This window comes from Cupressus sempervirens, chromosome 10 (assembly GCF_028749045.1).
Source record: "Cupressus sempervirens isolate cs-2001-9-10 chromosome 10, ASM2874904v1, whole genome shotgun sequence".
In the NCBI taxonomy this organism is placed as follows: domain Eukaryota; kingdom Viridiplantae; phylum Streptophyta; class Pinopsida; order Cupressales; family Cupressaceae; genus Cupressus; species Cupressus sempervirens.
Window position 1 is genome coordinate 821826269 of NC_143127.1, and position 12904 is coordinate 821839172.

At 34.9% G+C, this 12904-nt stretch overlaps 1 protein-coding gene across 3 annotated transcripts in view; it reads right to left on the reverse strand.

Moving 5' to 3' along the window:
* Positions 1-704: 704 nt before the first annotated feature.
* The window catches only part of LOC149536471 (plant/protein), a 101690-nt gene continuing 89490 nt past the window's right edge, over positions 705-12904 (reverse strand). For all 3 annotated transcript variants that reach the window (XM_089804055.1, XM_089804056.1, XM_089804057.1), the window contains exon 5: positions 705-995. In XM_089804055.1, coding sequence (XP_089660181.1) covers positions 867-995 — 129 coding nt within the window. In that variant the 3' untranslated portion in view covers positions 705-866. The remainder of the gene's footprint in view (positions 996-12904) is intronic.

The window sequence follows — 12904 nt, forward strand, 5'->3', positions numbered from 1 at the left end:
ATTTGTAACAAGGGACTGACTACCTTTTGTAGTTTCTGTAAGTCTAATGCTTGTATTAAGCATTTATAAGTCGATCTTTTGGTGAAATGGAAACCACATTTGTAACATACACTCATATTTATCTATTGCATTTTGCATTTATTATATATGAGTTTGTTGAATGTGTTGTGTACAGGTTAAAAGAAATCCATAATTTCAAAGATTTCTTAAGAACTAATTTACCAATATGGAAGATGTCATATTGTATATGATAAGCCTCTAAAGTATAGAGGCCATTAGGTGTGTCCAATCCATGTATATCTCTAGTTTTTCACAAGTATATAATTGTCAAGTTACTTAACACCCAAGCTTATCGCAAGTTATTCACCTACCATGCCTACTTGACTATTGGGTGGTAAGTTGCAACCAAGCTTGTTGTTATTAGAGAGATACACATATAGTAACAATGATTTGTAACCATTTTAAATCGTAAATTGTAAATTTGGTTTTATTTATCCTACATCATTTCTTTCTATTAATAATAAATAACTTTAAAGTCTTTTGAGAATTGATAATTTTAAAGTCCTTAGAGAATTGTCCTTTTAAAAATGATCTTACTGTTACATAGGTAGCATGCATTATAATTTTAAAAGGCAAACAAATTCTTGATCTTGTCATCTTAACAAATAATGAAACTAACAATAATTTAAAAAAGGAACGCGTACTAGCCATAAAGACCATGGATATGATCTAAAATAGGATATACATAAATTACACCTTTTTTTTAACAAATCTAAACAGCAATCGAATGCCCTTCAACAATGTTGAATATTATTAACAATAGCATTCAATTTTCATTTTAGCTACATTTGATTGGACTAAATACATTAATCTTGATCTTCCAAAGATCGCTTTCGAGCTTTTAGATCAAGTTCAAGGTTATCCGGTAATGGATGGCTTCTTCCTCTACGGAAGAGAACAGCCAAAGCCTTCATTTTTTTGCACAAATCAAACACCTGCAAAAGAAAACACCAAATAAACACACAGGTTGTATTGGGTTTATTTGTTAGAGATAATGAATGCGAATGAATCATTTAATAGTATTTTTTATGGTTAGATGTAGTGATCTGCCATTTTGATTGCTTTTTATTATAAAAAAATGAATGTATACATATAAATTCTCAATTGAAATAAGCACAATAAAACATTCTGAAGCTCAAAAATATTAATTGTGTTTTAATGTAGTTTGTCAGAATTTGATTTTAAGGTAGAAAAAGTACACGAACCTAGATATTAAGATAATATTTTCGAAAAATGAAACTTACAAAAGTGTTTCCAAACAATGGAAGATTAACTTATTAGAATAACAACAGTAAAATGGCATTTTTTCAGTTGGATGACCCCCAAAACCAGCCCAAAATGGGAAAAAGAAGTAGAATGAGAAAACGTGAACAACAGAAACTACAAACCTTGCAACTCTTCATTAAGAGAGCCAAAGTTACATTAGAGATGTAGTGAAGTATACTAGATGTCAGGATTTACAAATATAATATTATGCATAGTTTTGAATATATATCAAATATGTGCATTAACAATCACTGAATTCACGTCATATCTATAAAAGAAAATGAGTTTCACAACATAAACACAGCTAAAATTGTAATGGGGGAGCACCTTGTTGTGGTGACAAGAACAATTGAAAGTAAGGGTTACCCTTATGGCACCATTCATACCCAAAACCCATATTATCAGAAAAAGTCAGTAAACTGCTGTCTTTCATCTTTCAGTTAGTTGGCAGCAATAGTCAATTTGTATTCAAACTCTATAGTCACCTGCCCATCATCATCAGTTATCAATCAACCATCAAACAGTTAGTTGTCAGATTGTATGGCAGAGCAATAGTCAATTTGTATTCAACTGTATAGTCACCTGCCCATCATCATCAGTTATCAATCAACCATCAAACAGTTAGTTGTCAGTTTGTATGGCAGATTTATAGGGAATTTGTTGACTACTACTTTGTATAAATAAGCATTATTCAATCAAGAAATATGCACTGAGTACTTCAGCTGTGATGTCTCCTCTTTATATTTCTGCTGTTCTGATTTTCTATTTTGATAGCAGAGCTGGTTGGGACCAAACTACCTCACGTGATGGCTCAAGATTATTACTTGGGTAGGTTTTTCAGTCATGGCTTCCAGGTTTTACAAATGGCCAAAGTCTCTTATTTTTTCAATTAAGTATTTTTCTGCTGATTGTTTCAGGTGCCATGTGAGCTCCTGAATCTGATCTTATGGAGAAGTTGCCAGGTCAAACAAAGTTTGTAAGTTCCAAGCAGTTTGCTGGATATGTCATCATCAGTGCAGACAAAGCCTTTTGTAATTATTTCATGAGAAACAGTTGGGTTTGATGGCTGCCATATGAACAGAGTCACTAGGAAATTAGTCTGTGGTCGCCCACAAATATTTACTGCCATTTGAAAATGATCTGGGAAGGCAGATTGAAGGTTGTTCACAGAAATGATGGATCTGGTGAAAGTTGAGGAACAATGGTATGAAGCTGTTGGTCAGAGAAAAGAATATAAGACTGTTGAAAAGGTAAAGGCTAATTAAGAAGCTGCCAGCAATAGGCATAGCTTTAGTTAAAGACCAGCAGCTAGAGGAAGGAGAGAAAAGAGAAACTCCACAAGAGATCTTACAAGATTTGTTTTGGTGGGAAAGATCCCGGTGGAGCTCATAATCGCTTTATGATATTGCTATCAAGATTCATCTGTGTAGTTTTTGTAGGCCAATCTCATTGACCCATGTTTCATTCATGACCATGAATGGAGCATTTATTGCTCATTGCATCTAGATGATGCTCACAACGTGAAGCACAGGGACTTCCCGGGAGGTCACCCATCCCAATATTACTCCAGCTCAAGTGCACTTAATTCTGGAGTTTCCTCCATGGTTAAGCCCATTTTTCTTGTAACATCATTTGTAAAACCCTTAACAAGTGTTATGCCTTATGAACCAGTCATTAGAAAGCCCCTTAAGCTCACCAATTAATTAGGAGAATTTTCCACAGAAAGTCAAATTGTGATATTGCTTTTAGGATTCAATTGTGATATTTTCCACAGCAATGAGCACTAAGTGTCACACATTTTTCCATGAGAGATGGGTTCTTGTGAACAACTAATCATAAAACATGGGTCAATGAGTTTGACTCAAAAAACTACACAGTTGAATTCTGATAGCAATATCACAATTTGACTTGTGGAAAAATATCTACTACTACTCAATTGTAATCACTACCAAGTGGATCAGATCAAATAGACCGGACAAAAGAATATTGTCATTGTGTGAAATCCTAAAGAAAGATGAGAAGAAGAATGGTAGATGAGCTGTTGCAATTATAAACCACTGCTGTCAAGGAGATTAACACTGTTTAAAGCTTGGAGCGCCCAGTTTAGTTGCTGCTTGGGAAATTTATCCTGTGCCTTGAAATGCAGAAGACAGCTGGTACCACAGATCAAAAGTAGAGCTTGTTTGAATGATAAGCTGGAGGAAGCAAGCCACTGTAAGGAAATTGAACCTGGGAAATGTAGCCACTAACATTTGGAATCTGCCACCGAGGAGATTAGAAACTGTAAAAAGTTAATAAATGAAGATTTGCTGAAGCAATCACGAGGGGATATTAGATTGGGATTGGAGAACGAAGGGTTAAAATTTCAAAGAGAAGATGCTAAAGGGGTCCAAAGTAAAGGAATGATTGGAGCTGGGGCTGAAGCTGGTATCAATGTGAGAAGAGTTGAAATCGATCAGAGGTGTGTAGGACGCCTCTGTGCAAGTGGCAGTGCCAGAGGGTATGCTTTGTCTCCTTGTGAGAGGGGCAAGCAAGTTCACTCATAACAAGAGATAAGTGGTTGTTTGAGGAGTGGAACAAGTTAGGGGAGATAAGTTATGGCAAGGTCCATTATCTTAGCTGTGTTGTCTTGGCAATGTTTTTGTTTGCTACATGTTTTGTGTGTGCCAAAGAAATTAGTGATGATCAGAAAGTGTGACATTATAAATTAGTTTCCTCATCACATGGTGATGCAGGAGAATCCTGGGTGTAAGAGCAATCTTGCATCACCCAAAAATATTTTTCATTTCAGTTTTTTCTGTTTTAATAAGGACTTGTAGACAGGGTGGTTACTATTTATGGAAACTTGCTATTTTTAGTAAGTTTTTCATACTAACTCGGAATGTTCTCATTTTCTACATGAAGGTTCATTTTAGAGTTGTAAGTCTACCATAAAAATCACATTGCTCCATCTTAAGTATTGGAGAAGTTATTGCAGATTTTCGGTGGAAAAATTTGCAGAAAAATCTTCAGGCTCACCATCGGAGGCCTTAAGAGTGCCTGGATGAGGTCCGAAAACTCAACGGAAGGGCGCTTGCACGGTTCCGAGCTTGTAGATCAAGAGCTGGCATTTCCGAAAAGTGGTTATAATAGCCAATTGGAGCAACGGTTCGTGAGTTATGGCTTTTAAAAGTTGGGCTACCTGAAATATCTAAAATAATTGTCAAAGATGTATTTGGCCGACTCTATGTATTGTTAGGGTTTGTTGGCCCTAGGTATTAAGTTTCATTGTCTAGAACCTTCTCGAGAGGCATAAAGTTGCCTATTTAAGAAAGGCCCGAACATTGTCTAGGATAGCTCTGGGTGATAGTTCACAGCTTGTCTTGCAGATTACTGTAATGAAGGCGCCCATGTGGGTTAGCATATTATACTTATGAATTCTATAATTCCGCATTTGCGGCACAAATAAGAAGTCCATATTTTGTTCTCGCATTTGCTATTGTTTCTTGTCTCTGTTATGAGTTTATGGTATTAATGGGAGCACCTTTCATCACATGGTGAGGTTCATGATGATCCAAACCACTTGTATATGAGGTTTGTGGTTAGTCAAACCACTTGTGTGCAGAATTTGTGGTCAACTAGACACCACTTTGTGTGATGGTTTGTAGTGAGCCAAAACCACATCAGAATTGTATTGATTACGGTTAAGCCACAAAATCCCAAGGTGATTATGATGAGCAAAGCAGTACACTAAAGCCATTAGGCATTTTTAGAAATACACTTCTCAATTAAGGGGAAGCATTAAAATTATCTAGAAATGTATAGGTGTTCATAAAAATTCTATTATTTTGTAAGGAGGATTGTTAGAATAAGTCACATGTAATGTTCCCATTTTTGCAAGCATCAGAGTTTGTTTGGATTAGCTTAGCATTGGCCCTTGTAGGCTACGTCAGATGGTTAAAGGGTACTCGGTTAGCAAAACAAGAGGCTCTTTTCTTTCTGCAGTACAAAAGCATTCAGGATTGCTTTTTGCTTGGTTCAATTTGGTATACTCACTATTTACTGTAAGTCATCTATCCAGTATTTCTATATTTGGCAGGGCAACTGGATTGGCCTCAGTTGTAGTGATGACCTTTGGCACCTTTGCTTTGATCAGGTCTTCAAGGATTTATTAACTTTAGTAAATCAAGGGTGGCAAAGATGGACCCTTACTATTTTTAGTAAGACACCCTGGTTAGAAGCGAATGCAATATGCTATCTCTTGGTTAAGTCGGAATTGACTTGTGATGATTAATGGAGTTATAATAATATAATTATTCTTAAAGTTTTACTTCAACAAAAAAATTATTATTATGTGTATATCATTAATTGAATTAAAGAGTTACTATAATGAAATTTAATGTAAAGTCACTTTAGTTATTAAAGCTCTCCAACTTGTTCAAGACGCTACTTCATAAGGAGGAATTAAAAAGTAGAGAATGTTTTATCCCACATTGCTAGAAATACAAGCATTCACCCACTTAAAAAGTTATATAAGAAAGGCTCTTCTTTCACTCGAGATATCAGAATATATTTTAATGTTAGATCTCCATTGTCGCTTAAAATCAGTGACTGGCTTTTCGAGGATAAAAACCTTTGGAATTAGGTAAGGCTAGAAACTCGTAACATTTGAGATTGGTAGATTCAATGCAGAGTTCACATCTGAGCTGAAATTGTTTGTGATGTAATGAACTGTTCATAGGAGTTATCCATAAAGGTCTCTCTTCAAACCAAGTCTGGCATGCAAGATGTGTGGCTTTGGCAGTCTATCTTTGTGTGTTCGAGACTGTATTGTGATAGTGCAGACCTGAAAAATTCCATTCCAACTGGCATCCTCAATTGATTGTATCACAGAGAAATGTTTCGTTGGGTATGAGTTTATCTGGGTGTTATTTATAACTGCAAGTTTCAGTCTAGAAAATATACAGCTATCCATCTGTGGACAGTGCCAACTATTCACAGGCATTTGGAATTGAGACCCTTGGTCGTATGTGGTTGTGATGCGCCCTTCTTGAAAGAGAACTTAAGAAATAATATGAAAAAATAAAAATAAATAAATAAACTAAAAGAGACAAAATTGTAAAAAATGTTCCTTTTCTAAAATGGGATTTAATAATAAAGAACAATTAAAATATTTAAAGAGTACATATAAAATATAAAGAATTAATCTAAACATAAATAAATACAAATTTAAATATAAAAGAATTATAAACAATCTAAATCAAAATGTAAAAGAAGTGAATTCCAAAATATAATTAACATATAAAAAATAAAATTAAAATATAATTAAGTTTGTTGAATGGTCAAAAGGCATGAAATGAAAAAATGCGACTCCCTCAAACATGAAATATAAAAGAGAAAATAGGATTTCATTTGTAGGAGGGGAGAAAAGAAGAAAATGTACACATCAAGAGAGAATAGCATATAAAGAATGATTAAATAATTAATTAATTATTTGTGAAGTTTTATTAAGTTTATATCAGATTTAGTATCAATAATTTTTCTCTGAAATCTACAGGCTGAATACTTGAATCTTTCAGATTTGATCTTATATACATATATCTCAAGTGTGGTATATTCCAGGAATTTCATACGTATGCTCAGAAAAATGAAAATAAGAAAAGCTTCCAATCATTGAACTAAATGTTATTCAGACTTTACTTGATATAAACTCTATAAAACTTTGCATGGTATCAAAGCCTCATTAAGGAAAGATCATATTAAGTTTGAGACATCAGATTTACACCTTGAATTACAGTCACATATTATTTTTCTAAAATGTCAAACATGATAAGATTCGAAGACCTTCTTGCAAATGCTGACAACTTTGCATCTTGGAAACTTTGAATAATAATGTTTCTAAAATATAACAAATTAGAATCTTTTGTGAAAGAAGAAAAGGAAGAACCAAAAGATGATCCAGAGAAAACTCAATGGATTGAGAACAATGAGAAGACCATGAAAATTATAGCGGATGCAATCTGAGATCATATAGTACCTATAGTAGCGAAACATGAAACTGCATACCATATGTTCAAAGCTCTTGAAAATGTGTTTGCAATAAATAATACTGGCAGAAGACTTGCTCTTAAGAGACAAATGAATCATATAAGCATGAATAAAGGAGAATCAATAAATGCATTTTTCACAAGAATCACAAAATTAGGAGATCAATTGTCATCAGTTGGATATGAAATTGATAATCAAGAGTTATCCCTATTGGCATTAGGAGGAATACCAAATTCATGGAAATCATTTGTATAGGGTATAAGTGTGAGATCCAAACTTCTGAAATTGGATTGATTAAGATCTAATTGTCTTCAAGAAGAGTTGAAAGGAAAACAAAAGCCTGTAGATGAAGAGATTCATGTTCTTAACACCAACTCTCATAAGAAGGGCAAGAAGAAGGACTTTAGACGAAAAAGGAATTTTCATGGAAAGGGATCATCCAAACAGAAGAAAGACCTATCTAAAATCCAATGCTTCAAATGTGATCAATATGAACATTATGCATTAAATTGCCCTAATCAATCAAAACTTCAAGCCTCATTTGCCAAAATTGATAAGCCAAACATAGATCAAGATCCTAAGAAGTTTTCTTTCTACTCAGCTTTGTCCAGTCACATGTCAAACAAATCCAACACTTAGATAATTGATAGTAGATCATCAAGGCACATCACAAGATACCGAGACAATCTAGAGAACATGCAACTAGAAACAGATGAGGAAGTTACGATCGGGGATGATTCTCAACATTCCATGAAAGGTATTGGGACTTGCGCTATCAAATTGAAATGAGGGAAATCTATTCAACTCTCTGGGGTACTATATGTACCAGGTTTTAAAATAAACCTAATATATATAACTGCTCTTGAAGATGATGATATAGAGTTACATCCATGGAGGGTAAAGTACTAGCATAGTCAAAGAATTCAACTATAAAGAAGGCTCAAACTATAGGCATGAGACAAGGACTATTATATGAACTTTGCACTAAGTCAAACCCAGCTGTTATACATCAAACAAATGAAATCTGGCATCAAAGATTATGCCATATCAACTTTCATGCCCTAACCTCTATGGGGAAATTAGTAACTGGGCTACCTAAATTAAGTCAATCTCATGATTAGTCTTGTAAAGGATGTGCCTTGGGGAAAAACACCAAAAGTTCATTCCCTAATAGCTTGAGTAAAACTAAGGATGTGTTAGAATTAGTCCACTCTAACTTATGTGGACCCATGTCAATACCATCCTTAGGCAAATTTTTGTACTATGTAATCTTTGTTGATTGCTCTAGGAAGACATGGATACACTTCCTTAAGTGCAAGGAATCAAAAGAGATACTTAGAAAGTTTAAAGAATTCAAAGCAATCATTAAAAACTCTTCAAGAAAGAAAATTAAAATTCTAAGAACAAATATTGAAAGCACTTCTGAAATAGTCATAGAATTTTGTGCAAATGTTGGCATTAAGAGGGAGTTCATAGTTCCCTATAACCCTCAACAAAATGGGGTCGCTAAGAGGAAAAAAAGAACTTTTGCAGAAGCTGCTAGAACCATGATATATGACCAAAATTTGAGTATGTCATTTTAGGCTGAGGCATCTAATACAACTGTATGCATTCAAAATAGATGCCCTCGCTCACATTTGGACAACAAAACTCCTGAAGAATCCTTTTCAGGTAGACATAAGCCATTTGAGGATATTTAGTTGCCCTGTTTACATCCATGTCCCTAAAGACAAAAGGACAAAATTAGAACCTACTAGAAGGAAAGGAATCCTTATTGGTTATAGTGAAACTGCAAAGGGTCACAGAGTGTACATACCTAGAAAAAACCTAATAGAACTCAGTAGAGATGTCATATTTGAAAAAGATATTGCTTTCAAAAGGGCAAAAAGTTCAAATGAAATAGAGGTTTATGACACACCTGAAATCATAGAAGAGGTTCCCACTTATGAGATTCAGTTTGAGTACCCAGAAGAGACTACAAGTGAATATGTTACTCCTCCTAAGATTCAAGAAGAGAATCTTGACAACAATCCAAAGAGGCCACTTTGGGCAAGGAAGATAATAAAAGAAGGAGATCAGTTTGCAGCACCAAAAGGGGCATTTCAAGAAAGCAAAAGGCCTCGCAAATTAACATATGCATTAATGTGTGAGATTCTTGACTCTGAACCTGCTGATGTTTTTGAAGCTATCAAGCATCAAGTTTGGAAAGATGCTATGATAGAAGAATATCAATCACTTCTAAAGAATGGTGTTTGGGATATAGTTCCTAGACCAAAAGGAAAATCTATTGTTTCTCAACTTTCATTCAAGTAGCTCTTCAAAATTAAACATGCTACAAATGGTAGTATTGAAAAGCATAAAGCACACTTTGTAGCTAAAGGATTCTCACAAAAGGAAGGAATTGATTATAATGAAACTTTTACGCCAATTGCTAGATATACATTAGAGCAATAATAGCTTTTGCAGTTGCCAAAGGTTGGAAAATCCATCAAATGGATGTGAAAACCAATGTAACGGGAATCTATGAGTCTAACCAGGACTACACGAGTCTGAGGCAAAGTCCCACTTTTCGAGGCAATTGGCCTCTAGACTCGGACTTGGCTGAGTCCACTTGGACTCACCAAGTCAAGGGACTCGCCAGATTTTTCGAGTCCCAAGCCCAAGACTCTCACCGGCGGCAAACACATAAAATGCAAAAAAACATAAAAAAAAATTGACTTAATTGCTTTTTCCGGTTGTTATAACATCTAATTGACCTAAAAAGCTCATTCCACCATTTGCTTATGCTTGTGATAGAGAGGAAAGAGTTAGAAAGCAATACTGGAGTTTTGAGAGAGAAATTAGCAAACCGGTTGGCTCTCCCGTATCGATTGCTAATGGTTTGTGCAACTTTGTAGCTTGCACTTAACCATTTAGAGGAGCTTAAGGAAGCATTTGGAGAATGCTTTTACAAACTTACTTGCATTTCCATTGTTTGACTTTGTGCAAATTTGAAGAGGTAAGCAACAAGTTGCATTTATTTGTGTTGTTTTGTAATATGTTCTACATTCATATTTTTTACTTCTCATTTTGTTTACATTTGTTTAATCTCTACTTCTACTATCTACTATTTAGAATCTAGATTTATTCTAATTTATGTTGATGACAAAGTAAGAAGGCTCTAAAGTTTTAAAATCTGATTTGATGCTAACTTTTTTCTATTTATATTATATTCATATTGCAGCAGGCTAGCAGCAAACACATTGAAATTTGACATAATGCCTCAAGGTGAGGGAAGTGGAACTAGGCTTGCATTTAACCCTGATGCAAACCCAAGTGCAATAGCAAGGGATAGGGTTTGGAAACATGCCATCGGGGCACAAAAAGGGAGTCGTTAAATGTTGGCATTGTGGTGTAGTATATAGTGGGGGAGGAATAAATAGATTGAAGTATCACCTAGCACATATACCTAGGCGTGATGCTAAAAAATGCAAAGATGTACCCCAAGATGTTATGCAAGAGATGCAAACTCTTCTAGAAGAAAAAATGGAGAAAAAAGAATTGAAAAAGAAGCAACAAAAAGAAATGGCACAACTAGCCCAACAGGGATCTTCTAGTTTTTGCTCTCCATTATCCCCTACTCCACCTATGGATGCCACTGTTTCTACGAGTGTGACCATTGGGCTTCGCATTCGTAAGCAAAGATCGACACTTGATTCCATGTTTGTTCTATGCACGGCTCTAGGTGCACAACCATCGCTTGAGAGCATGAGTTGGAACAAGGAGAAGCATGATTATGCAAAATTGGCACTTGGAGACTACATCTACAACAACATTTCATTCAATGCAGCAAGGTACTTAGTTATTTAAATTTAAATTTATGTCTTACTTCTCTTGCTTTCAAGTTTCAACTTTCAACTTTCAAGTGACAATAATATGCTTATTTTGTTTATTTTAATTTGTATTTTGTTTTCAAATTTATTTATAACATACTAATTTGTTTAACTTTAAATTTTATTTTATTTATTTTAAGTCCCCTTATTGGCAAATTGCAATTGATGCTATTACTATTTGTGGTCCCGGGTTCAAAGCCCCTAGTGCTAACGAGCTAGGAGGCCCTATTTTGACCCAAAGGGTGGCTGATGTAGAAGGTGCAATCAAAGAGCAGCGTGAGGTGTGAAAGACGAAGGGTTGCACCATCATGACCGATGGTTGGACTAATAGAAGGAGTAGAATACTCCTCAACTTTCTTGTCTCCTCATCAAGTAATTGTACTTAGAGTCTTAGACATTAAAAATTTAGAAGTAGAACTTGTACTTAAGTGATTAAGTTTATAAATTATGAATTTATAAATTATGATTCATCATTAATGAGTATACTAATTTGTTTTTTTTTTCTTCAGGTGCCACGGTTTTTTTGAAATCAATTGATGCCTCAGGAAAAACAAAGAATGTTAAATATCTTTGTGAGGTAATGGATGAAGTGATAAAGGACGTGGGTGAGGAGAATGTGGTGCAAATAGTTACAGATAATGCAGCAAATTATGTTGCTGCAGGAAAGCTTTTTATGAAGAGACACCCTCACATATTTTGGACCCCTTGTGTTGCTCACTACATTGACCTCATGTTAGAGGATCTTGGTAAACTCGCTTGGATAAAAACAATTATAGAGCAAGGAAGGAGTGTATGCAAATTCATATATAATCATACATGGGTCTTCAACTTTATAAGGAAACACAATGAGCAAAAGGAGTTGTCTCGTCCAGGGGTCACTAGATTTGCAACCAATTTTCTCGCATTGAAATCTTTGCTTGATTCAAAGGGAGGTTTGAGACGCATGTTTGTTAATGAGGAGTGGATTGCATCATCATATACAAAGACCACTGTGGGGATTGATGCAATTGATCACGTTTTTTATGAGGCTTCCTTTTGGACACCAATTGCTGACATTGTGATGGTAATTTTCCTTTTTGTCCTCATTTCAACTTTATTTTGTTTATGAAATTATGAAATTATTTTGTCCTCATTTCAACTTTATTTTGTTTATGAAATTATGTTATAAATTATTGTTCATTTAAAAAAAAAAAACTTAAAGCTGATTATTTCTCTTCCAATTTTCATAACGATTGCAGTTTGTAAAGCCGCTTGTTATTCTTCTACAAACTACTAATGGAGAGAAGCCCTCAATGGGCTACATTTATGAGGGCATGGATAGGGTAAAGGAGGCCATTCGCTCTTTTTTTGCAGGGAATTGAGATAAGTATGGGCCTATATGGGATGTCATTGATAGAGGTTGGCACAATCTACTTCACAGGTTTATACATGCAACGACCTACTTCCTTAATCCAGCATACCAATTTAGCCCACATTTCAAAGCTGATGATGAGGTGTGGAGCGGCCTCTACGATGTTGTAGAGAGAATGTCACCTGATTCAAGAGTTGGAACAATCATAGTTCATGAGATTGAGTTGTTTACAAAAGCTCAAGGCGACTTATTTGCATAGGAGTTGTGCAAGAAAAATAGAACAAAATTGACGCTTGGTTAAAATCTTTGATTTTACATCCTAATTTCT